Raw genomic sequence first — 25,983 nt, 5'->3', positions numbered from 1 at the left:
ACCATCCTGCTTCCCATCACCCCATCCTCCCATGGCCCATCCTCCTACGACCCCTCCCTCCCATCCCCATCCTCCCATCACCCCATCCTTCCATGACCCCTCCCTCCCATCATCCCATTCTCCCATCACCCCACCCTCCCACCACCCCATCCTCCCATCACCCCATCCTCCCATCCCCATCCTCTCATCACCCCATCCTCCCATCACCCCATCCTCCCATCATCCCATCCTCCCATGTCCCCTCCATCCCATCCCCATCCTCCATCACCCCATCCTCCCATCACCCGATCCTTCCATCACCCCATCCTCCGATGACCCCTCCCTCCCATCGCCATCCTACCATCCCCATCCTCCCATCACCCCACCCTTCCATCACCTGATCATCCCATCACCCCATCCTCCCATCACCCCATCCTCCCATGATCCCTCCTTCCCATCCCCATCCTCCCATCACCCCATACTCCCATGATCCCTCCCTCCCATCCCCATCCTCCCATCACCCGATCCTCCCATCACCGGATCCTTCCATCACCCCATCCTCCCATCAACCAATCCTTCCATCATCCCATCCTCCCATGTCCCCTCCCTCCCATCCCCATCCTCCCATCACCCCATCCTCCTATCACCCCATCCTCCCATCACAACGCTTCCATGACCCACCCTTCCTCATTACTCCGGCCTCCAGGGCACCGCGTGCAAAGTAGGCAAAGCAAAGGTGCTCATTTACCTGTTGGGTCAAGTGCGCCCAGGTGGGGGCACCGGGGAACACGCATCACGAACACAAATAAACTAAACCTGTTCAACTGAACTATTTTATGTATTTGACCAGGTGAGACCCACTGAGCCTATAGACCTTAAACTACACTTCAGCAATTGTTTTATTGCTGTGGTTGCCCCACCTGATGACGGACGCTTGTGTTGCGCCCGAAACGTCGTGATTTAATTCATTTTATTTTATACCTACGTGACTTTACCGATTTGCACCCAGCCATAGACCAGAGTTTTTTTTGTAATAAATGATAGACACTGCCTGGGGTGCACCCAGCCTTTTGAGGTCCTTTACAATTCCTGCTTCTGTTGCAGAGTTTGTGGATAATAGGGGTTAGGCCAGAGGTTGGCAACCAAAATAACAAAACATTTATTTTCTAATTCGGTAAGAAAAAGCCTTGATATTTCACGATCCATAATAAGGTTTATTTTGGGGGGTTTTTCGCGTAAATAGAATGCGTCGTTAAACCCGCCACCACCACCATAAGGTTTATTTTGGGGTTTTTTCGCGTAAATATAAATGCGTCGTTAAACTCGCCACCACCCAACACTGCCAATCCGTAGTTTTTTTTTAAGCTGACGTCGGCTACATGTCCCGTAATAAATCACGTGTCACGAAGCAGTCGACCTCCGTTGGGGGCGAGCTTGACTGTAATGGGGTTCGGGTTTGTGGGTCTGAGTTTAGGGGTTAGAATTTGCGTTTTGGGATAGGGTTTAGCGGTTATAGTGTAACGTTAGGGTTTAAAGGATGAGCGATTCGGGGTTAGGTTCTTTGTGGGTCACGTTTGCGGTTATAGTTTTTGTATAGGGTTTGTTGGATTTGGGTTGAGGATGAGAGTTTTAGGATTGTGTGGTGAGGGTTAAAGCCAGGGTTCATATTGATGGGTTAGGATTAAGGGGCCGTCCATAAATGACGTCACGCACGTAGGGGGGGGGGGGTCAGACATTTGTGATGATGATGTGACGAAGGGGGGGGGGGTGTGAGAAATGTGACGTCACATCAAAATACGAAACTTTAAATAAATATAGACAACACGTTCTACTTAATTAAATATACTTTTTAATAAATGTTTTCTCCTACATCAGAGTGCAGCGCCACATTAAATACGCACTACAATGACAATAGTTTAAAGCGATTTGAAGCATGTTTTATTTTTTTTGGGGGGGGGGGCAGAGCTTTTGCACGTCATATTTGAGGGGGGGGGGGGTCAAAAAACGTCCAAAATCGCGTGACGTCATTTATGGACGGCCCCTAAGAGGTAAATGTGGGTCTTGGTTAAGGGTTTAATGCGTGAGGTGGTTAGGGACAGCGGTAATTCAACATTCGATATAAATCTTCGGGGGGCCAATCGCCGACGACTACTACCCCGCGTGAGCAAATCGCCGCGGTTCCTTCGTGCACGATCAGCTAATATTCGCCAACGTGACCGCACGTGTGGGGGAAGAAGACGGAACGAGGTGAACGAGGTGAATAAGGGAGACATCTCCGGGACAGGTACTTTGTTCGTTACTCCATTTTCACCGTGGCCGGACAGCCGACGCTTTATCTACAGCAGGCGTGTTGGGATGACATCCATGGTGGTGGTCTTGTAGGTAGGCCTGAACACCGTTCACGGAACCTAGGCTGTTGCCTAGAAGGTCGCGCCGGCCTTTGGGGCACCTAAGGCGGCGGCGCTTGCACGCGGAGGCCGCTGCCGAAGATTCGGGCCTTGGCGGTAGTCGGGAATGTGGCGGGTTGTACTTTAAATAACTTATCTTGTGAGTTTCATTGTATTATCTTAAGGAGTACAATACTGCAGTTCGTGTGCAGCTCATAGGTGTAATACTGTATTGCATGGCATGATCGCGAGATGATGCGGCCTTCATCGAGCAGTGGATTGACCATGACTGACGGTGATGAATGAATACGGCATCGTATTGCGGGTGTTGTCAGGAGGGTGGTGGGACGGTCGGGCAAGCGACTTGGAAGTTGAAAGGGGGAAGAAATTGCAATGGGTGGGATGCTGGATAAGGGGGAGCAACTTGGAGTTTGGAATATAACGTGACGAGATGATGACCGCTTGTGTTGCGATCGAAACGTCGTGATTTGTGTTGTTTTATTTCTAACTACGTGACTTTATCGAAAGAACCAAAAAGCGTGGCTATATAGTTTGGTTCTTTAATCTGGAAGGTTGTGATTGGTGTACACAAGTGTGTTAAGGCATCTCCGATGAGCGCGGTTAGCTACGTACGAAGTAAGAAGTTCAACATCCATGGCACTGTGCATACACCATGTGCCGCTGTATACTGGCAGAACGTGGCATTTAAAAACAGGTATTTGTAGTATATGTTAAAAATAGTGTAAAAATGAAGCTACTTGGAAGTTCAGGTTTAAAGATTACTTTTCTCCACTCGGTCAGAACTCGAGACCAGGATTGTCGCACGCGTAAACAACGTGGTCGCAAAGTTGAGTAGATATCATCTTTAAAAACAACCAGGTGGTTTGGATGGGTGGGACGCGTGTTGCGGGGAGGGGAGGAGGCCAGGTCATCTTAGACGGGCTTTGGAGACTACTGACGAAGGGGAAGAGAAATCCAAAGAACTGATGGGGGAAGAGCGTTTAATGCAGTTGCTGGAGGTCGCTGCATGTCAAATGTGCAGCAGCTGCGGCATCTAGAGGGTGAAGACAACGTTGGTAGTGATGGGGGGGGGGGCATCCACGGTTTTTGCCACGACATTGTCAAAGTGGCGAGATGTTAACTACCTCGCCTGGTATGCAGGAGGACGTGGGTTCGATCCCCGACGCTGACGATGCCTGCTGCTGTATAATTGGTCCCCCTCCACATTTAGAATCAACATCGCGCGTTTAAGATTATTTGACCGCTTGTGTAAACGAGCTGCATGAAGCTCAGTGGGCCTTACCTGGTAAAAAACAATCTTTTATAGTTTTTAGCTTGACATGCTAAACATCTCGATTTAAAGCTTTCGTGACTGCAGGGATTCATCTTCTTGGTTCTTTCGGTAAAGTCACGTAGAAGGGAAATAATACAAATAAAACATAAAATAATATTTTTGTTATTATTATTAAACAGAATAAAATTATATATTTTATTTTTTTATGTTCATTATTTTATTATTTTCTTTTTACGTGACTTTACCGAAAGAACCAAGAAGATGCTGAACATCACCGGCATGGCCGAGTGGCTGTGTACACGGCAGCTCGTGCGAGCCAAGGCCTCGTTGCCGCCCTCTGGTGGACAAATTGGCGACTGACAGTTAATCTCAAATGGCTTCCACAGGTGGGGATTATGGTGGCAGGAATGTGTGGTGGTGGTGATGGTGGTTGGTGGATTTCCACGCGGAATGGAGGCGCTGTAATAGAGGGACATCGTATGCCCTACAACATAACCGTTCAGAGATTTGCCCCCCCCCCCCCCCCATGTATAGCCATTTGCGGATTAATCGCTGTCAAGAGTCATTGCCAATAGACCTATGGGTCGAGTAAGGATATTAATACTCTTAGGTTTTTTCGGTAAAGTCACGTAGGTAAAAAAATTAATAATAAAAATAATAGAAATAACAATATTAATAAAATATTATATTTCTATTATATTTCTTTTTTACCTACGTGACTTAACCGAAAAAAACCTAAGAGTATTAATCCTTGCAGACACGAAAGCTTCAAATCTAGAATTAAGGATATTAAGCCAATCCCCATTCATTGGACTGGCTAATTCTCAGCAAGATCTACGATCCCATCGCAGGCCACTTAAATTTGTTACCACAGCGCCTTCAGTTACGTTTGCGTTGCTCATGAGCGTTAAAAGCAAGAAACCGCTCCGACTTGCATACAGAGGATGCGTTTGCTGCCACGTGTGCTGTAATGGGAACTTATGGAGGTAAGAAAATCGTGGAAATTCCAAACGCAGAGGTATTTTATTTTAATTAATTTTAATTTCATTTTTTACCTACGTGACTTTACCGAAAAAACTAAGTGTTTGGGGTGGGTTGTGACAACGCTGGGACACAGAATGAGTACAAAATCGCATTCGGTCATGGCTTCAAGTCCTGCAATTGTCTCCCCCCCTCCTGCCACTGGTTCATCCGGCGCAGGTTTGTGGGTGGAGACGATGGCTCGCACACACAAGCAGCGCGCCAAGAAGTCCAAGCTGATGAAGGTGAAGAGGCGCACACGCGACCTGGACCAGGTGCACGGCGACATGCGGCCCGAGAGCGCTGGCGCCCTGCTGCACCAGCCCGAGGACCTGGACCTGCCGGGGAACGCTCAGCACTATTGCCTGCACTGCGCGTACGGATGAACGCTGCTGCCGCCCCTCTAACCACCGTCTCCCTCCCGTGTGCACCTCGAATTGGAGATTCTGTAGGGTGCAGTGGTGGTGATATGTTAACTACCTCGACTAGTATACAGGAGGTCGTGGGTTCGATCTTGACCCTGACGATGCCTGCTGTATATTTGGAGTTTGCGCGGCTCCCTCTCCCTGTGATATGTAAACTACCTCGACTAGTATACAGGAGGTAGTGGGTTCGATCTTGACCCTGACAATGCCTGCTGTAAATTGAGTTTGCCTGGCTCCCTCTCCCCGTGGTATGTTAACTACCTCGCCTGGTATACAGGAGCTTGTGGGTTGAATCCCAACTCTGACGCCTGTTGTATATTTGGAGTTTGCATGTTCTAACTGGGGTAGCGTGGATCTTTCTGTGGGTGCTCTGATTTTTCCCCTCCATTTAGAAACATGCCTTTGAGTTTTTGGTTCCTGCTATAAATTTCCACAAGCCACTTAAGTCATCATTTGTGGCCAGGTTGATTCTGAAAAATAGCAATTTAGCTGTGGGCCTTACTTGGCAAAATAAATTTAAAGGTTAGTTTATAATGGTTACTTTGAATGCTGTATCTGTGTATAGCGTCATTCCTGAAAACTGAATCTCTACAAACCCTGGAGGATTTGTGACTGGCAAATGGTTCTTTCCCCGCAGGCGGTATTTCATCGACCTGCAGACCCTGAAAGTGCATTTCAAGACTAAAACACACAAGCAAAGGTAAGAACACATCCTGGATATGAAGAATAACGTCAAGAACGTTATATTTACACACAACACAAGTTTAACAAGCTTCAAGGACAATCAGGAATTGGTCTCAGAACCTTGTTTCAGCTGCTTCACAGCAGCAGTATGGCCTTCAGATCACGATTCTTGGGTTCTTACTGTGCATAGGCACTCCATGTAGAGGCGCCAATAGGTGATGTCTGCCTAGAAGGCATCATTAGCTGAGCATGTTACTTAGAGGCACAAATAGCCAATTCCATTCAGCTCACACTGCCTTTAAACACCTGGAACCAATCCGTAATCTGACACTGCCTGGTGAAAAGATGAATGGCTAAGCCAATCACATTGATATTGTACATAAATGCTGTGCCCTATTATAATAGCAATTGCACATTTTATTTGCGGCAACTTGAGTTTTCTTAGCCTGGGTTGACTTGCGTTCCTTTGCGATTCAGGCTCAAGAGGCTGCGGGAGGCACCTTTTTCTCAGGAGGAGGCCGAGAGAGCTGCTGGCATGGGCTCATATCAGCTGCCTGCCCAGGTGAAGGTGCAGACACAACCAGTAGAGGAAGAGGAGGCCATGTGTGCAGAGACCACGGGTCCCACCCCAAAGAAGCAGAGCCGTAGCACTTAACCATCAATAAACATGTTTAAGCAACCCGTGTCTTATGTTCCTGTGTACTGATACATAAGGCAGCTGTAACCACTAGTGGTTACAGCCTACTGCTCTTTAAGGACTGTTTGGTGATGTTATTTGTTAAGGACCATCTTGCATCCACATGCATTGCAGCTCTTGAAATAGTTTTTTTTCCACCGAATTTGAAAACAATGGCTCGTTATTTTGGTTGCCAACCCCTGGACTCGTACATTTGGCATTTTTACCATTCACGGGTGGGTGGTCTACCAGTTGGAGGCGATGTTGGCATCTGGTTTAAAAAAATTAAGTAATTTGCGAGGAATTTGGAACAGGTCACCTATACACAGGGCCTACTGTTACTCAGATCACATCACGGGATGTCTTAACGTTGGCTGTGAAGCAGACTTGAGTCATTTTGGTCAACACCCCCAGTATTCTAGATTTGAAGCTTTCGTGACTGCAAGGATTTATATTCTTAGGTTTTTTCGGTAAAGTCACGTAGGTAAAAAATTCAAATTAATAAAAGTAAAATTTAAATAAAATAAAAATCACGACGTTTGAGGCAACACAAGCTTCCGTCTTCAGGTGGAACCGTCACAGCACGATAGCTGTATCACTTGATACAGCTATGCCTCCGAAACGTCGTGATTTTTATTTTATTTTACTTTTATTAATAAAAATGTTTTACCTACGTGACTTTACCTAAAAAAAACCTAAGAATATGAACCCCCAGTATTAACCAGGGTGGCCACTGGGCTTGTAAACGGCCAACTTCTGCAACAAGCCACAACCGCATAAACTTTTTTTTAACTCCATGGGTGTGCATGAATATAAATCCAGTGTCTGTGCAGCCATAAACGGCACATTCATTCCTGTTGCCATCTAATCGCCTTATGCGTGATTTTTCTTGCGGGCTCCACTGATTGGTGTAGTTACAATATTTTCAGTGACACCAATAGGGAAACTGCCCCAGGCAACACCCAAGCCACCGTTTTGCAGCAGCAGCAGCCTCAATTGAAGACATCGCATATCCGCCCGGACCAATTAACCACCCACACACAGTCTTTTGCATGATGTAAGAATTTTCTCAATTCCCACATTCGGGGAAATGAATCCAGCATGGGCAGGGGACGCTTGGCTAGAAGGGATGATGGCTGATGTTCGAGACCAGTAGTTGAATGGCAGCCAAGAGGTGGGGGGGGGAACACCCAAGAGGATGACAGCCGGAGATGGAGCCATGAGATGGCCTCGTGCACAGGAGATGGATTGTGGCGTCGCATGAACTGTGATGGCTTTGGGAGGCCTCTATCCAGCAGTGGACAGACCATGGCAGATTTGTGATGAATTTAATAATGGAAAGTCTCACCTTTTCTTGGTTCTTTCGGTAAAGTCACTTAGAAGGAAAATAATAAAAATAAAATACAATTCTCACGACGTTTCGGCCACAACGCAAGCAGCCGTCCTCAGGTGGAGAACAGGTCTGTCAAGTAGACAGTCATTCAGACTTGACAGACCTGTTCCCCACCTGATGACGGCTGCTTGCGTTGTGGCCGAAACGTCATGAGAATCATTTTATTATTTTTTTTATAATTTTATTATTTTCCTTCTACGTGACTTTACCGAAAGAACCAAGAAGATGAAGCCCTGCAGTCACGAAAGCTTTAAATCGAAATTTAGTCTCGCCTTTGTTTTAAGAGCTTCAGGAGAGTCCTGCACTGTGCTGTTCTGGGCATTTCAAATGTGGGCAGTGTTTTGCATTTTACACGTAGAAGCAAACACGTATGTGGAACGTCTTTCGCACCATACGTAGTCAACCGTGCTAATCGCGAGGTATGGGAAGATGACACCCACACATGCAGGCTAAAAAAAACAAGCCTACTTGCTTTACGACCACCGCTTAAAACAATTGGCAGTGCAAAAGAATTTCGATTTAAAGCTTTCGTGACTTCAGGGATTTATCTTCTTGGTTCTTTCGGTAAAGTCACGTAGAAGGGAAGTAATAAAATAATTAAAATAAAACATAATACAATAATATATAATAAAATACAATATATTAATTTTATTACTTCCCTTCTACGTGACTTTACCGAAAGAACCAAGAAGATGAGTGCAAAAGAATTTAAGTTTGGCAAAGCTACCATCTGCCGACCTTACTGAATTTAGTGGCGTGCGTGCACCACTCCACGCCTGGATCCACAATGTCGACACCCTCCAACGTCGCCCACCCAGGACACAGTTAACATCACGGGAGTGGGGTGGGGGGCAAATGTAATGGCCACGTGTGTGCCCCCCGGTCTTCCCAGGGGAGACCAGCAGCAAGAACAAAGGGGGGCCCCGGGTGTGCAAACATTTACAGCCACAGCAGCAGTAGCCAGTGTGCGAAATTTATTATCACCCGAGATGTAAATATGGCAGATGCCTTTCTGCAAGAGCCAACTGGTCCCGTTATTTGGGGGGGGGGGGGGTGGAAAACAAAATCAATTAGGGCACGAAGCCTGCCAACTAAACAAATAACACAGACGTCACACTGAAAACAGGGAGCAGAGGAACCAAGTTGCAGTGTGTATTTTACACCGACCGTGAAAGCTGGCTTCAGATATAAAAATAAAAAGCATCGCTTTTGACTTGGCCACAAGTACCATTGCTCAGGACAACACAAATCGCCTCTTTTTCCACTGCACAACCGAGCCATGCCAGGGGCAGTACCACCGAGCCAGCCCGGCGTGATTCTAGAGGGCACCAGGGTTGTGTTTTTCCACTGCAGAAGCTGTGCGGCCGACGTGATGTGCTCCCAACGGTCGCACGCAAATGGACAAAGGGTGGCGCGTAAAGATGAGCACGGTGAACATTATTAACCCCGCACCTGGCCCTGCCTGCCCCCCCCCCCCCCCAGCCAGATTCAGATGTCGTGAGGCCATGATATCAAAGTTTGGTTCCGGCTCGGCAAATAGCCAGTGGAGAAGAAATTCAGGGAACCCAGAATTTTTAGCGCGGCATCCCTCGCAACTTGCGTTCCGTGTGACGTTGGCATCAATCATCGACGCATCAATCATCGACTTGAACGCAGAGGCGGAGTTGAGGCGTTGGGACGGAGGTGATGTTAGAGTAATGGGGCCAATTGGGTTTGTGGGGGTCTTGGGGCACAGGAAGACCCACTTCCCCCCCCAAGATGTCACGACACGGATTTGGTTAAATTTCGTCAAACGCGCGAGACATGACCAATGACGGAGATGGTGTTGTACCGCAGCATCTCTTCCCTCTGTTGCTGCGACATTATTTACTGCGGCTATTTCGTTTCGCTCCTAATCCTACCTCTCCCACAATCTTGTGACGATGTTACAGCAGCAGTTGGGGAAATCTGTGGAGTGGCCATGTAACGATTCACCAAGCCTACCCACCTTCCCACTTCTCACTTCCCCGCTCAACTCACAGTGGGCGGCTTCTTGGCTGGCCGTCGAACAAAGACGGTTAACCACATCACGTGCGCTTTGAGATGCGCTTCTACGGCCGTCTGGAACGCTCTTCCCTTCCGAAATTAGGAAGCCACTGGAGCTGTGCACTTTTAAATCTAGATTGGAAACATTTCTTTAGACCTGCATTTTGTGTTTAATGTGTTGTCCTTCCCCCGCACCTCCGATTAGCACGTACGGTGCGAAAGAAGTTCAACATACATGTTCGTCTGTAGGGTGCGGGTGGGGTGGTATAACTGTCATAACGAAGATCAAACATGGGCATTTCAGTACATTCACAAACCTTACAGAAAACCGTCCAAATTGATCCGAGACGTGAGCCCAAACTTTGCAAATTAATAAAATCTGCCCCCAAAGGAGAAGCCTTGTGGTCTGCCGAGGTGATGGCGTCATCACACGTGACGTCACCTCGCGGTGGCGACTCCGATCACGACGTGATCGCGCCGAATGAAACACTTTCCGAGGACGCGCTGCAGAGGCCTTGCACAGAATTCCACGCGTGCTGCGATTCATCAGAACTTATTTTGTCCTACGACATCGAAGACCCGCCTCTCGTTTTTTCTCGGCGTCATCCAACCCATTGGCACCGCAGATTCAACGGCACGCCATTCGCGAGAATCGCAAAACAGAGACCACCGCAACGAATTTGGCGAGTGCATCGATCGCCAGCACCGATTTAAAATCGATTAATCGTTACATGCCCAGACACCGTCCACTCTCTGCCTACCCCTTAATACAGCCCACACTGCCGCCCCCCCCCCATACACAGCCACTCTCATCCAGTGTAGGATATCCCAATGGACTTTCTCTATGGTTTGTGTATAGCACAATGCAATTTTCTGCACTGCCCAGACTTAAAAATGCAGGCTTGCGTAGGATACACACAGCGATACTTTGAGCCAAATTGCGATGCAATTCCGTTCGGTACTATACTGGGTACACGTGCGCCGAGGGAGCGTGGCGATAAACGCACACATACATTCAATTTGCCTCTTCCCTGCAGTCCAAAAGAACGATTTTCCCTTCGGATAAGCACCGGCTTACAATAATTAACTTCGGCCATTGTAGAAAGAAAATAAAAACTCCAGAAAAAAAGAGACATGGCTTCGGGAGGCAGGGTTTCCTCTCACTGCAGGCCCCCAGCATGGTGCAGCTTTCCGCTTTCATCGGTTCTCTGCGTGGAAATGCAATTTCAGATCGTCTGCACGCTGCACGCTCCAGATTATTGGCAAACAAGCCGGTGTGACACACCACAGGTTCAGTTACGCGAGAGGTCTCGTGTGTATGCGTCGTCAATATTTCATAACGCACTTCCCATGCAGTACACACAAAGGCAACCTGGCAGCAGGGGGGGGGGGGGGGGGCACTCCGACCCCTCCTCCCCCCCCAGTGGCAGCTGTCCCCGTGTGGCCCCAGGGTGAACGCCAGTGTTACGGTGGTGATGCTGTGTGGAGTGGTGGGGGAGCGGTTAGCGTAGCTGCACTACGAACCTGGCGACACGAGTTTTATTCCTGCTCACGGCCGCCACCGCCAGTGACGATAACCTGAACCGGTCCTGGGCCTCCCCTAGGTCAACTCGGCCTCCAGTGTACCTGGTACAGTGTGTAAACATCGCCACTAGGGAGACAGACAGCCCGGCCGTGGTGCCAGCCGCCCACCACCCCCTCATACTGCACACAGGTGCTCGCCAACGGCACTTGCTCCTACAGTCTGTTAAGGCTATACGGGGGATCTTTAGTCTTGGGAGCGGTGGTGTTGGGTGAGTGACATCTGAAAAATGCTGCAGTTAAACTCAACTTCAAACGAGTATCGGCATTGGGGAAACAAAGGTGGCCGTGCCACGGTGCTGGGGACAGCGATGACTCGTGCGCCCTGCCGGTCTTAACCAACAGCTCTGTCGATGTACATCCCCACACGATGGAGAGGGCGCCGATTGAATAAACACGAGAGAAGCGTGTGCTTGTGTAACGTGTTACACAAGCACACGCTAAATTGATGCGCGTGTTTGTCCCGTGTTACATCGGTATCTCCAGTTTCAATTAAACATGGCGATCGTTGTAGCCGCACGCGCATTCGCACGCATTTCCACGCAACAGAGCGCTCCCTTGTTTAGCAATCATCAGGCAAGTGCAGCACGTTTAATTTGGACCGGGACCAAGATCAACCGCTAAAAACCCGCTTCCGCCCTAATGACACGGTCAGATTGAAAAACTCGTTTCTGCAGAACTGCTTTTTGCGTTTAGTTTGTTGTCCTTCCCCTCCACCGGCTCCTTCCGATCAGCACGGTTGGCTACGTACGGTGCGAGAGAAGAAACGTGCACACACACACGTGCTCAACGCAAGTCCCCTCTCGTGACGGCAAGTGATAACGTTTCCGTCAAAAAGGTGTTGTGGCGCTCTGGCCGTTGCCCACTAGGTAGCGCTTTGGTACGAGTCGATTGCGGCCTGGCATTTAGAGACAATTCCGTTATCACAACTGGTTTTCTTTTTTCTGTTTCTCTCAAATCGGGTAAAAACTGGTATGCAAAAAAAACCACGCTATTTTACACAGTTCCAAACGACAAAGGCGCGGCGCAAGGCTTAGACTGTACACGATCCAAAACCAATAAGCGGGGGGGGGGGGGCCCGTGTCGCACCCACCAGGCAAGGGGAGACCCAATCACCACCGCCGCCACATCCACCGACCCCACTGCCCCCCTCCCCCTTTGCGATACCGCCGCTCCCCCAACGGGATGGCTTCGCTCACGGACCACACCGCCGATCCTGAAACGCGCTACGAGAATGATTCATCGGTCGCGTTCACACAAAGAACACTTCCGAGGTGCGCGCTCACCAGGCAGGTAAAAGGTACAAAGTTTAAGCAAAGGTGCAGCCCCGCAATTGCTTGCCGATGCCGCCACCGCTGGCGGAAGGTGCCTCTTCCCCCACTAGACGGGAGATGGAGAGAGCACCCTCTGGCTCTTCCACGACATCTTGGAAGAGGTGGTAGTACCCACACTTTACCCCACCACACGTGGCCTGCTGATCGGCTGACTGCTGTGTCTCGATTTATACTGCCGCTGGGTGGAATGGCGGGCAGGAGAGGGGGTGGGGCGGGAATGGGGGAGGGGGGAGGAGATGGGGTGGGTGTTTAAGAAACTTTCCCCATTGATTCAACCGCTGGGTGATGGGACTCAAGCTGTTGGGCTGTGCAGCTTCTCAAGGGTACGTCAAGAAAACCACGGGGGAGGGGTTTTGTCTAGCGAGTTTGTAGTTGGCAGTGTGCGTCACTGAGGGGTATGTATGGCTGTTATACGTTCTCTCCTCGGCAATGGCACTACTTTAGTATCACAATCCACTTGGTATGTACAAGGTGAAGGCTGTCAAAATCACGTATTCGTTTTTTGCTTTTGCCAAAAAAGGTTCCCGCTGCTCAGACGCGTGCCAGTCGCACGTCGCGCGTAACCAAACGCGTCGCTCGCCGCTCGTCCGGCCCAGTAGCAGCCGGCTGTCACGCGCCGCCCCTCCACACACCGCGGCCGCAGCGGAAATGCCCGTTTTTGATCGTTTTCAAAAAAAAAATAGAGTCTCCAAACAATTTTACTTATTAAACGTTCACCACCGTGTCGCCGCTACCACCCGATGAGGCTCGCCTTGGCGCGCTCCGACATCTTGCGAACCCGGCCCCTGCTTGACATGCCGAGGCTGATGTCATCGCTCGCGAAGCCTTCGCTGGCGTCGCCCGCAGGGAACTCGCCCTCCTCCGAGCCCTCGTCCTCCTCCGAGCCCTCTTCCACAGCCACCCTCCTCCTCCTCCTCCTTCTCTCCGCCCCCACGTCCGCTACATCTGACCCGTCCGACCCGTCCGACCCGTCCGACCCGCCCGACCCGCCCGACCCTTCGGAGCCATCGGGGCCTTCCGAGCCGTCCGATCCGTCGGACCCATCCGAGCCGTCCCCTTGATCGTCCACATAGCGGATCGTTCGCTTGCCCTGGTTTCGCGTCCGCATCGAGCCCCTGCCCCTCTTGGAGGCCGGCGCCGTCCCGCGGCCCGCTGGCGAGTCCCTCCGTGGCCTCTTCCGCGCGCGGCCCCGCGTTCGCCTGCCCGAGCTGGGCGCCGCGGCCGCATCCGCCGCCGCCTCTGAGGCCGCGGCCGCGGCCGCCGCCGTTTCGGTCTCCGCGGCCGCCCCCGCCACGGGCTGGGCCCAGCGGCCCGGAACGCCGCGCCTCCGCTTGGGCGGGCGGCCCACGGGCCTCTTGGCGACGCCGCGCACGGCGTTGGCGCGCGTGACGGGGCGTGGCGCCCGACCCGCCCGGGTCCGGCCCGGCCCTCGGCGGGCGCCGCTGCAGACGCTGCCGCCGTCGTCGAAGTCGCTGCCGCTGTCGGACGACGGCGACGGCGAGTCGGGGCCGGAGATCACGTCCAGGTGGTCGTCGGAGCCGTCCTCGCGGCGGTCCCCCCCACGCCCCTTCTCGTCGCCGTCTTTCTTCCCGTCGTCGTTGGCTTTCTTCTTCACCGCTGCGTCGCCCGCCCGCCCGTCGTCGTCGTCGTCGTCGTCCGTGTCGTCGCTCGACTCGGACTCGCTGCTCGGGAGACGCTTGGCGGGTGCTGGGCGCGCGGAGGCGGCGGCAGAGGAGGCGCGGGGCCTCCGCGAGCCGTGGCCGTTGAGCCGCCTCTCTCCTCCGCCTCCACACGACCGATAAACACCACCAGGCAACGAGCGAGTGGGAGAGTTAGCGGGGGCATGAGTGGTGGGGGGGGATGACGATGGTGAATGAGTCAGAGTGGGCAGGGAGTGAGTGCCCAACGAAGCGAGCAAGCCAGCGAATTAGCGTGCAAGTGAGCGAGCGGGCGAACGCACAGGAAATAAGTCAAGCTGGTTGGCAGGGGCTTGCACAAGTGAGTACAGTCCTCAGGTTTCGGAAGACCCGACTTGCGGAAATCCGACCTTACGGAAATGCTCTCATTAATTACGTAAAAAATAAATCAATATGCAGAAATGTTTGCGTTAGTTACATAACCGCCAGTAGTGCAGCGCGGTGAGGTTGTGGATGAATACCGCGGAGCGAGATGTGAGGCGGGCAAAGCCTTAAACCTCTTCATTTTAAGTTTATTTCAGGAGTTATTTACTTTATGTACTTTCGATTGCTCATGGGTCTCGGCCAACAGTGATCAGAGAAGTCTAGGCCAATGCACGATAAAGGAACATTCGTAAGCGACTGCTTTCTGTTAACAATTAAAATTAAAATGTTTCGTGGTACTCATAAACAATTAGATGCAATGTTCCATACAGGTAGCGATAGAAAACAGACAGCGCGATAGAGTACACAGAAAAATAACTCCGGCTATGCGATTTCATCGTTGAATTCGAGGGGAAATTGTTCAGTTTCCGACATCCAAAAAATTCGGGTTTATGCATCGTTCTCAGGAACCTAACCTTTCCGTAAACCGGCGACCGTCTGTGTATGAATGAGCGAGCGGGTAGGCACACGAACGAGCGAGCTTTGCGGACGGCACTCACCGTCGGCGAGCTCCGGCTTGCCAGCTCCTGATCGCCGTCCGGGCCGGTGCCGACGCTTGCCACTCGCGTTCTCCGCCTTCCCGTGCGTCGTCGTCGCTTTTGACGACGACGATGACGACGACGACGACGACGACGACGACGAGGATGACGACGACGACGACACATCGGCACTTTTCCTCTTGCTGTTGCACACCGGGGGCCGCGAGCCCTCGTCCTCCGCACCCCCTGGCGGCGCACACCGGAACACGCGGTGAGCGGGGCGCCCACGGCGGCCGATGGGGGCAGCGCCAGCTCTTCCGTTGGTCACTGGACACGGGACGACAACCACGAGTCACCAAAACGGGAGCCTGGCGGCGGCGGCGCGCAAGGCGAGTCCGAGCTGTAGCCGTTTATACCGAGTCCTGTTTAGTTTGGTTGTCTTTCGCCGTACGGTGTGAAATACGTTCAAAATACGTACACGCATACCCCTATGCATCCCCCGAATCTTACCACTAACTTTAAACCTACCGCTAACCTTAACCGTTTCACTAACACAAACCAAAAGCATGCCCTGAACCATACCACCAACCCTAACCACTAACGCAGAGTCTAGCACTTTGACAGGGCTGCCAATGCTCATGCAACATACGTGACTGGGCACACAGGGCAGGAGGGTTGTTGCAGGCAAGGACAGGGTGCAAACACGAAAGCAACGCGGCGCAAGAGTGCAGACCGGTTCGGGTGTGCGGCATTCACTGGGCGTGGAGGACACAAGTTGGGCTTGGGCCGTGCGGACCAAACCACGGCGCCACCACTCACCAGCCGCAGTGGCCGCGACCCCGCGACCCTTGCCTCCTCGCGTCGTCATCCCCACCGCCGACGAAGACGTTGACGACGATGACGACGACATCATGGCCGCTCCCCCCGCCTCCGCCGAGGAGCGGCCGGGCCGGCCGGGGATCTCGGTGGTCCTCCCCGAGGCGGCGGTGGCCGCCCCCTTGCCCGCCGCTCCGCCGTGCGACATCATGGCCGCCCCTGAAGACGAAGACGATGGCCGGGCAGAGGCCTGCACTCCCTCGACATCGTCAAGAGGAGAGAGTGACATTACTACTCTGCCACGTGTGCGTGTGGTGCATGTGCGTGCCAGTGCAGTACACGCATGTGTGCGCGATTGTCGTGTAGCGGTTAGCGCGCTGTGCTACGAACCCGGCGACCAGAGTTCGATTCTCGCTCACGGCCAACACGAATGACGATTATCTGAACCGGTCCTGGGCTTCCCACGAGACCAAATCGGCCTCACATGAGCACCGAGTGCGGTGTGTAAATGTCGTTTGCCGTGCCGGCCTGGCAACCCACCCACCCCCTTTGTGTGGCGTGCCGGCCTTCATAGGTGCTACTCGCTAACAGCATTTGCCCCAATAGTCTATAAAAAAAAAAAGGCTATACAGGGGATCTTTGTCTGTGCGCGCTTGTAGAGTGGAGGTGACGTACCATCCCAGCGACGTCTGATGACGATGAGGATGACGACGACGACGATGACGACGACGCGTCGTTCGGGTTCCTCGTCTGGGCCTTCACACGTTTCCTAACCTCCGGGCTGGAGTCACACGCGCACGGTCGACATCAACGTTAAAACACGCGCTCGTCTTCGGAAGAAATTTGATTATTTAATTGCCACTAATGACAGGCGACAGGTACATTTGTCATTTTAATGCGGTTTTACCCACCTATGGCCAGGAGGCACAGAAGTGCACGAGAAGCAGACAATACACAAGCAGCGTGGACGTGCAGGAGAAGCACACACACACACGTCACACCTGGAATCGCGGCTGCTGGAGCCAGACCGAACGTGCTTGGCACGCTTCCCGCGGCAGGCGGCGTGCTCCCGTCGCTCGTGGTAGCGCAGCGCCGACTTGTACTCGGAGACGATGCCGCGAATGTGCTCCTCAAAGAGCGCCGACAGACGCAGCGTCATGCCGTAGATCTGAGCCATGCACACGGACGAAGAGCTGTTGTGGCCGGGTTGCGATTTCAGGAGGAGCACGGGAGACTCCGGGTAAAGAAAAAACACGTTCACCACGCACACCAGCTCACAAAAGACAAAGATCCCCCGCCGTGTAGCCTTAACAGACTCTCGGGGCGAGTGCTGTTAGCGCGTAGCAACCTATGAAGGCCAGAATTGCGGTGTGGCCATGTTCACGCATCGCACCGTGTACTAATTTGAGGCCGAGTCGACCTAGGGGAAAAACCCAGGAACGGGTCAGATTTCCACCACCGTTAATGGTCGTTGAGCGGGGATCACAGGTCGCCGGGTTCGTAGCGCAGCGCGCGAACCACTACACCACCGCTCCCCACACACGCACGGAGAGAGAGGAGGGGTCGGTTAAATATCAATCAGCTTTTATTTATTATTACTATCACCACGTTTGTTTACCCAGGAAAGTCTAACCCAAGTCACACTTTTCTCTTTTTCAGGAGGGCGTCCCTCAAATTTTCCACGGGTGGCGGGCAATGACCGCCGGGTATATTCCGACCGTGTAACTCGCGGTGCAATTTTTTTTCAAAATGTAACAAATTTGGCCAGTGACACCGGCCGCACAATTCGCCCCCCTCTTGCGAATGGCGTCACGGGATCTTTAACGTCCCACTGCAAGTGAAGCAGACCGCACGTAATCGTACGAGTATTTTTAACGGTTAACACACACCGCAGTATTATGTACCTATGTATGTAGAACGTCTTTCGCACCCGTACGCAAGCCAACCATGCTAAATCGTAGGTGCAAAATCACGGCGAACAAACACACGCTAGCGGCCAGGCCAGGCCAGGCTACGTCACAACCCCAGGGAGCCGTGTAACCGCTAACCCACCCGAGACTTCTTGTTGGGCGTGTAGGCCTTGGCGTTGGAGAAAATGAGGCGCACGTCCTTGCAGAAGTCGACGGGGTCGCGGTACGTGTCCTCCCGCAGACGTTCTCGCACCGTGCCCAGGTCCATGGGCGTCGGGATGATGGTGCGGTAGTCCTGCAAGCCAGCGCGCAACCACACGGCTAACGGTTAAAGGGCAGCCCCCCACCCCACCCCTCCTCCCACACCACCCCGGCAAGAACCACGTACAGAAAAACTTCCCAAAGCCAGACTTCGAAGAAGCCAGATTTTAGGGTAGGCTTCCCTACAATTAAAATTATGATTGTATTTCTGTGTATATAACAGCATCATCCGTGGCAGTTGCATCTCCAAATGCTGTAGAATTTGTAACATGCGCAGTTTTTATGACGTAGGCGTGGAAAACTACAAACTAAAAGGTTGCCAGAAACTGGTTGCCATTAATTCTAGATTTGAAGCTTTCGTGACTGCAAGGATTCATACTCTTAGGTTTTTTCGGTAAAGTCACGTAGGTAAAAATAAATAATACAAATAATAGAAATAAAATAATAAATCACGACGTTTCGGAGGCAACACAAGTCTCTGTCATCAGGTGGGACCGTCACAGCTAATACAGTAAATTTTTGCTGTGACGGTCCCACCTGATGACGGAGACTTGTGTTGCCTCTGAAACGTCGTGATTTATTATTTTATTTCTATTATTTATTTTTTCCTACGTGACTTTACCGAAAAAACCTAAGAGTATATGGTTGCCGTTAATTGCCCAAAGCTCTGTGATCCGACGTCATCCTGAGTACGATTGTTTAAGGGCGTTTGAAATTCATTATTATTACGTTGCGATGGTTGGTCAACTAAAATAAACTCCAACCAAAATACTTTGGTACATACAGCTGAGTGAATGTCAACCCCGAGGCCGATGTATCCATGTGTTAAAAGCCACGCGACGGCTTTAGCTTTGGAAGCCGGCGATCCGGATCAGATCGGCCGTCGTGGGTCACACGCTTTCGATTCAGCCACGGTGGCAAAATGTTAACTTCCTCACCCGGTATGCAGGAGGTCGTGGGTTCAACCCAGACCCCGACGCCTGTATATTTAGTAGAGTGTGCATGTTCTTATCGTATTCGCGTGGATTTTTCTCTGGGTTCTGCGGTTCTCAAAGTGCGTTTGGAGTATGTGTGGCCAGGTTGCTGTTTGTGGGTAGGTCGGCTTCTGACAGAGAACTATATAGCTCAGCTGGGCCTCACCTGGTTCCGTTACCGTCTGCACGCTCGCGGAACCGGGCACGCGCACAATAGGAGGGCGCGGCGTGCATACGCGAACGGCCGATTCTAAAGCCGTACGCCCACCAGGCAGCATGGGAAACGCGAAGTAAATAAACAGCAAATGACGATGGTGGTGGCGGCGGTGACGGCGGTGACGGCGGGACTGCGTAGGTACCGGGTACACGATGGGGTCCACGGGCTGGCGGAACGGCTCCGAGTCCTCGCGCTCCAGGATGACGCTCACCAGCTGCCTGCACTGCTGCTTCCACGCCGCAATGTTGTAGGCCGACTCGCGCCGGTAGCGCTGCGTGCGGCGCTTCTGCCAGGGGTTAGAGGGAGGGAGGGAGGGACAGCATTTTTACAAAGCGAACGACGCTCGTTATCAAAAACCCGAAACTCAGGGGTCGGGGAACCTTCACCCGACCGAGGTCGAAATGGGATTTCTTGGATGACACCACTGGCAGCGGACAGTCACTTCCGTACCTGTGGCTTGCTGCACTGACCACGGTGTAGTGGTGCAAGTGACTTGCCGCGCTGACATTGGAAACAGTGTAGTTGCGTGCATGCGAGTTTATATGCATTGCATGTGCGCCGGCTCGTATGCGCGCATTGGTGTGCGTCTGTATGCGAGCGTGGGTGCGTCTGTGAGTAAGCGTGGGGAGTGGTCGCGCAGCGCACATTGCACTGCGCTTACGAACCCAGCGACCCGCGTTAGATTCCCACTCACGACTAATAATTGTGGCGAAAGTGAACCGATGCTGGGCCTCCTCTAGGTCGACTCAGCCTGAAATGAGTACTTGGTGTGGTGTTGTTAAGGCTACACAGGGGATCTTTGTCTCTATGTGGTGGTGGTGTACGTGGTGAACGTGTTTTACCCGGAGTCTCCCGGTGGACGTGCTGGGCGCTTCCCGATCCTCCTCGTGCTCCTCCTGAAATCACAATCCAGTCACAACAAAGCACGGGCAGCACACGCACACACACACACGCACCCACGCACGCACACGCACGCACCCCCACACACACCCACGCACGCACACGCACGCACCCCCACACACGCACCCCCACACACGCACCCCCACTACGCACGCACCCACGCATACCCACCCGAACGCACGCGAAAGCACACGCACCAACCACACGAAGCAGCTTAACAGACAAGCGAGCAGGCAGATCAACGCAAAAGCACGCCGGTTGAGTGAGTGGGCGAGTAAGCGTGTAGATGGACCAGCGAGCAGTGGGGGGTGGGACGGCAGAGCGGGACAGCCGGGAGAGCCTGGCAAGCGAGCACCGAGCAGCTGCGGTCGAGCGAGCAGCTGGCCGGGTGGGCGGGCGATATCGTCCCAACATCCCACTGTGCCCCACAGGGGTGACACGCACACACCTCTTCATCAGGGCTGACCTCCGACTCCTCCTCCGGTTCGTCCTTCTTGCGAGCGTTGTGCAGAGTGAGGATGTCCGTGCAGCTCGAATCCCTGCGAATGAGCAACAGGATGAGCGCGAGGAAGCAAGAGACGACGCGAGAGACGACGCGAGAGACGACGCGAGAGACGACGCGAGAGACGACGCGAGAGACGACGCGAGAGACGACGCGAGAGACGACGCGAGAGACGACGGCCTTCAAAATCAAAACACAAATTACGCGGAGGTGGCCGGGTGGCCAGACAGTGGCGCGTGCTGCTCGAGGAGACCCACTTGATGAAGTGCAGCAGCAGGTCGCTGACGTGCTTGGCCGACTTCACGATGGGGCTACCGGGCTCGTTGAAGGCGCGGGCGTTGTGCTCGATGTATCGCACCTCCCACATCAGCGACGACAAACGTCTGCGGGCGGGCGGGCGAGCGAGGGAGCGGGTCGCCGGTTAAAATACAGGGCGTCGTACCGATTGCTGTTCCGGAGCCAGGCTTCCACGGTTCGGTTCCGTAGCGCTGCCGATTGCACACGCAGTTCATGCGGTACAAAATGAAGTCCATAATACCAAGTCGGTGCAGGATAACGCCATGCACAATAGCCACGTCACACCCACAGTTTTTGTTTTTGTTTACGTGGTACATTGTATGCCTGTCCTGCAGTTGCTGAAGTGAGTTACACGAATCAATTGCTAACGATGACTATACCAGCAGAACCCCTCTTAACAACCACCTGTTATTGACTAATCGCTTAACGACGGGCCTCCATAGAGCCCATTGTCTTCACTTCACGACCATTCCCCTAAATTTCGATTTAAAGCTTTCGTGACTGCAGGGATTCATCTTCTTGGTTCTTTCGGTAAAGTCACGTAGAAGGGAAGTAATAAAATAATAAAAATAAAACATAATAAAATAATTATCACGACGTTTCGGCCACAACGCAAGCAGCCGTCCCTCAGGTGAAGACCAGGTCTGTCGTGAGAATTATTTTATTATGTTTTATTTTTATTATTTTATTACTTCCCTTCTACGTGACTTTACCGAAAGAACCAAGAAGACTATTCCCCTGTTAATTATGGGCGTACGACGAGCACACGACCGCTCATTTCGGCCAATTGGCAAGCTTAAAAGTGGTCTAACCAGGCCTCGGCCAATCTGCGACATCCATTCGTGAGCATTGGGGCATTGTTTACATTCACTTTGAAGTGGAAACATCTACTCGCTTAACGAGCAAATCACTTAACGACCCGTTTCGTGGAACCAATTCCCTTCGTTAAGAGCGGTTTCTACTGTACAGCGAGCGAGCAAGAGCACAACCAGCAGGGAGACGGAGCGATGAGATCGGTTCGTGTGCGGAATGATGGGGTGGGAGGCCTTCATCCAGCAGTGGACTGACAATGGCTGAGGATGATTAACTAAAATGACAATACTCCTCCCTCCACATCAAAATGTAAGGTTTTTTTTTTTCTTCACATCCCCATCAGCCACACAGCCTTCTGGGAGTGAATATTTTTCAGCAGTGTTGGTTTAATGCGAGAAATCTCTGTGCCAGTTTCCACATTCCGTGTCTCAACACCAATGCAATTGGCGATCTTGGTTGATGGTCACCCAACTCATTAACCTTAAAGCAGCTGATGTAATCACGGGGCAACTGAAACCCGGACTCGAACCCAGGCGCTCTGCCCTCTGAGCCACCCCTGGTTAGGTGCCAGTTCAGCAGCCCCTCGGACCAAGTTGACCGGCCGCCCAAAACCATAACCCCGCCCCCCACTTGGCTCAAGGTGACATTTGAACGAACCTGTAGAAGCCGTTATCCAGCCGCTTGCGGATGGTGCTGAGGTCGGTGAGGTAGGCGATCACGGTGCAGTAGAGGGGGTACGCCTGCAGGTCCACGGGGGTCGCAAACTGTGCCGTCACGTCTGCACCACGAGACGCAAGAACGGACCAGGTTGACGCCGCGCACAACGATGCCGTTAACCGGCACGGCAGCGGCAAACTCTTTGGCAGGGGTTCAAAATGGAACCGGTGGTGCCGTGTTAAGGGGATGACGGAGGCCCCGGCGGTCCGAGCTCGCTAGCCGGCCACAGCTAACAGCTGGTGCGAGTGATACCCGAACCGGACCTGGGCACCCACCCCTCCCCCCTCCTTCACCAACGCGCCATGAACAGCGTGAAGTTTAGTCAAGCGACCACCACGACAACCTGCGTGGTTGCGGCGAGACCTTCTTTCAGCACAGGATTGGCAAAGGACTGATGGGGGTCACCAGGCGGTGGTGTCAGCAGTGGTGTCGGCCACCGTGCTGAATGCGGGGACCGTGTCGAGTGTTGCCGTCTGTGCCTATGGCGGACGTGATTCATAATCAACGTTTTTGGGTTAGATCGCATTATTTATAAATGTGTCGTAACCCTCCACCACCCAACACGGCCAATCAGTCAAAAAGGATGCAATTACCAGCGAAACGTCGTACTCTAAAATTGTAAATGTTGTGGTTTCACGCTTCAACACACCGGTGGGCTAAAGCAGTGAACTATTTGTCTTTTGTCAACGTGACACTTTTTTACCGATTGGCCGTGTCGGGTGGTGGAGGGTTACGACACATTTATAAATAACGCGATCTAAACCCAAAAACGTTGATCATGAATAATATTGGTCGCAAAAGCCTGCTACGTGTTAAACTGGCGGATGTCGTGTAAGTGCGAGTGCTGGGGTCAGCGCTGGACGCGATGGCGGCATCAACGGTCGGTGTCAATGTCACCCGTGTCGGTGCGCCGTGCGTCTTATTGCGGCGGCGTACCCAGCGTCATCAGCTGGTCGAGAGCGGCGGTGATGCGGTCGCGCTGCTGGCCGCGGGGCTCCGAGCCCCACTCGCCGTCCTGCGGGCGGTAGAGCAGAGACTCGCGCTCCTCGCTCGTCAGCGGCACGCTGGAGCCCGGCTCGGGGGGCGGTCGCGCTGCGGCGACACGGCAATGGGGGAGAGAGGGGAGGGGGGAGGGCGGGCGAGGTTAGACACACCAGCAGGCGTGAAGAGCAGCAGATAGACACGTGGAGATTTTGGCATCCAATCGGCGTGGGCCAACTCGTGAGCTTCAAGCAACGTCCTGGGCACTTGATCAGCAAGCCCGCCACGACTGCCCGGTCTCCCGCAACACACAGCTTATCAGCGAGCCCCACTACCACACTGGCCGGCTTCCACAACACGCAGATCATCAGCGAGCCCACCGCCACCACCCTGCCAGGCTTCCATCTTCCGCGGAAACAATGTGCAGCACTTATTCAGTTCCACACGTGGAAGATGTGGACACACAAATGCACAAGTGGAGACTAACACTCCCCTGTTTGCAACTGTGGCGACGATCACAAACGATGGAGCATACAACTTTGCACTGCCCCAAGTATAAATCTGAAAGCAGCGGGTGGGTGAGTGGTGGGTGAGCGAGTGAGCAGACGAGACGGTGGGTCGGAGGTTGGGTGGGTGGATCTGCAATTCACCAACACTCCGAGGGATTGAACAGCCATCCAAATAACTTAGAATCTCTAATAATTGCTCTTCATTGGCCATAGGAAATCATCATCACAAATGTACAATGCAGAGCTGATGAGGGCCTCCCAATGGTGTCTGTCATAATGGGGGGTTTATATGACCATACTTCACCACACTGGTCAGTGCAGGTTGGTGAAATGGAGGGGGGCAGGGCTCGGAACTCCCGGTGGGGGAGGGGATACGTACCATCGTCCGGAATCACCTCCATGTCCCACGGGCTCATGCGCTCCGTCTCCTCGTTGTCCCAGCTGGGACAAGACAAACCGCAGACAACGGCGAGTTGAGTTAGACTCGACAGCGGGGTGGGGGGTGGGGGGCAGACACAGTGAACATGCTTCAACACAAGCCTTAGACTTGGCTCTAGGACCGACTTAGGCTGTGATTATGCGTGTAAAACTTTACAGCATCACGATTCGATGCCCTCGTCATCAGACCACTACTGGTTGAAGGCCTCTAACCCCACGCTGTGTCAGTCCTGGGCGGGTTCATCTTCTTGGTTTTTTCGGTAAAGTCACGTAGAAGGGAAGTAATAAAATGATAAAAATAAAACATAATAAAATAAAATGATAAAAATAAAACATAATAAAATAAAATATTATTTTATTTTATTATGTTTTATTTTTATCATTTTATTACTTCCCTTCTACGTGACTTTACCGAAAGAACCAAGAAGATGAATCCCTGCAGTCACGAAAGCTTTAAATCGAAATTCCTGGGCGGGTTGTTTGACCATACCTCACCACAGTGGTCAGTGACAAGTTGAGAGGGGGCTCCGGGGGGGGGGGGGGGTAGGGGGGGGGGCAGAGGACAAGTTCAGACATTACCCGCCACTGATGTCAGTCGTGATGGTCCAAATTTAATTTGTCACATGAGATAATCACACTGCAAATTTGCTCAACTGAGATGACACGGCAACATCGCCTCCTCTCCTCTGCTGGACTAGGTCTGTGACACAGGGCACCTTCCTCCTCCGTAACCTTTTGTCCTTCCACCCCGTACCTCCCAGTTGGCATGGTTGGCTAAGCGCGGTGCGAAACAAGTTCAACATAGGTACACGACAGCCCTGCGCCATGATAACGATAGCGTAATACTGTCAAGGAAGGGGTCAACTCCACCGGCTCTACTCTCTACTGGGTGAACCCCCCCTCCCCTCACCCACCACACGGCGTAGCACTGGAAGGGGCTGTCCGGGTACTGCGCCTGGAAGGGTTCTTGCCGCAGCACCGTGCCATACCACCACGCCTCGTCGATCACCGCGCGGAACCGGTCCCCTGCGATCGCACACGCACGCACGCACAACGCCGCACCACGTGCTTGGTGATCACAGATGGTATCTCCCCTCGCCTGGTACGCAGGATGTCGTGGGTTTAAAACCCAGACCCTGGCAATGCCTGTTGTTGTGTATTTGGAGTCCTCCAAGTGTTTTCTCTCCCAGTGGTGGTCACGTGGATTTTTCTACGGTGTTGCTGCTATAAATGACGGCGTGCGATGATGAT

The 25,983-nt window shown here is 52.5% G+C and overlaps 2 protein-coding genes across 2 annotated transcripts in view; one reads left to right on the top strand and one right to left on the bottom strand.

Annotated features, from left to right (window-relative positions):
* The first annotated feature begins 2,082 nt into the window (after positions 1 to 2,082).
* ZNF593 (zinc finger protein 593) lies at positions 2,083 to 6,468 on the top strand. The gene is made up of 4 exons (XM_078880518.1): positions 2,083 to 2,263; positions 4,861 to 5,056; positions 5,743 to 5,805; positions 6,267 to 6,468. Exons 2-4 carry the CDS (start codon positions 4,878 to 4,880, stop codon positions 6,442 to 6,444), a joined length of 420 nt encoding a protein of 139 aa, XP_078736644.1. The 5' UTR covers positions 2,083 to 2,263; positions 4,861 to 4,877; the 3' UTR covers positions 6,445 to 6,468.
* A 2,520-nt stretch (positions 6,469 to 8,988) lies between these two features.
* The window catches only part of LOC144950375 (PH-interacting protein-like), a 39,526-nt gene continuing 22,531 nt past the window's right edge, over positions 8,989 to 25,983 (bottom strand). The window contains exons 25-38 of the mRNA XM_078880491.1: positions 25,647 to 25,758; positions 24,674 to 24,735; positions 23,741 to 23,896; positions 22,745 to 22,865; positions 21,235 to 21,360; positions 20,924 to 21,014; positions 20,418 to 20,471; positions 19,718 to 19,861; positions 18,266 to 18,418; positions 17,215 to 17,381; positions 16,889 to 16,994; positions 16,217 to 16,463; positions 15,419 to 15,724; positions 8,989 to 14,583 (exon numbers count right to left, since the gene is read on the bottom strand). Of these exons, the coding sequence (XP_078736617.1) occupies positions 13,529 to 14,583; positions 15,419 to 15,724; positions 16,217 to 16,463; positions 16,889 to 16,994; positions 17,215 to 17,381; positions 18,266 to 18,418; positions 19,718 to 19,861; positions 20,418 to 20,471; positions 20,924 to 21,014; positions 21,235 to 21,360; positions 22,745 to 22,865; positions 23,741 to 23,896; positions 24,674 to 24,735; positions 25,647 to 25,758 (2,900 nt within the window). The 3' untranslated portion in view covers positions 8,989 to 13,528. The remainder of the gene's footprint in view (positions 14,584 to 15,418; positions 15,725 to 16,216; positions 16,464 to 16,888; positions 16,995 to 17,214; positions 17,382 to 18,265; positions 18,419 to 19,717; positions 19,862 to 20,417; positions 20,472 to 20,923; positions 21,015 to 21,234; positions 21,361 to 22,744; positions 22,866 to 23,740; positions 23,897 to 24,673; positions 24,736 to 25,646; positions 25,759 to 25,983) is intronic.

This window comes from Lampetra fluviatilis, chromosome 57, assembly GCF_964198595.1.
Source record: "Lampetra fluviatilis chromosome 57, kcLamFluv1.1, whole genome shotgun sequence".
Taxonomy (NCBI): Eukaryota; Metazoa; Chordata; class Hyperoartia; order Petromyzontiformes; family Petromyzontidae; genus Lampetra; species Lampetra fluviatilis.
Note: the sequence above shows the minus strand (reverse complement) of the source record. Positions and strands in the feature narration are given on the sequence as shown.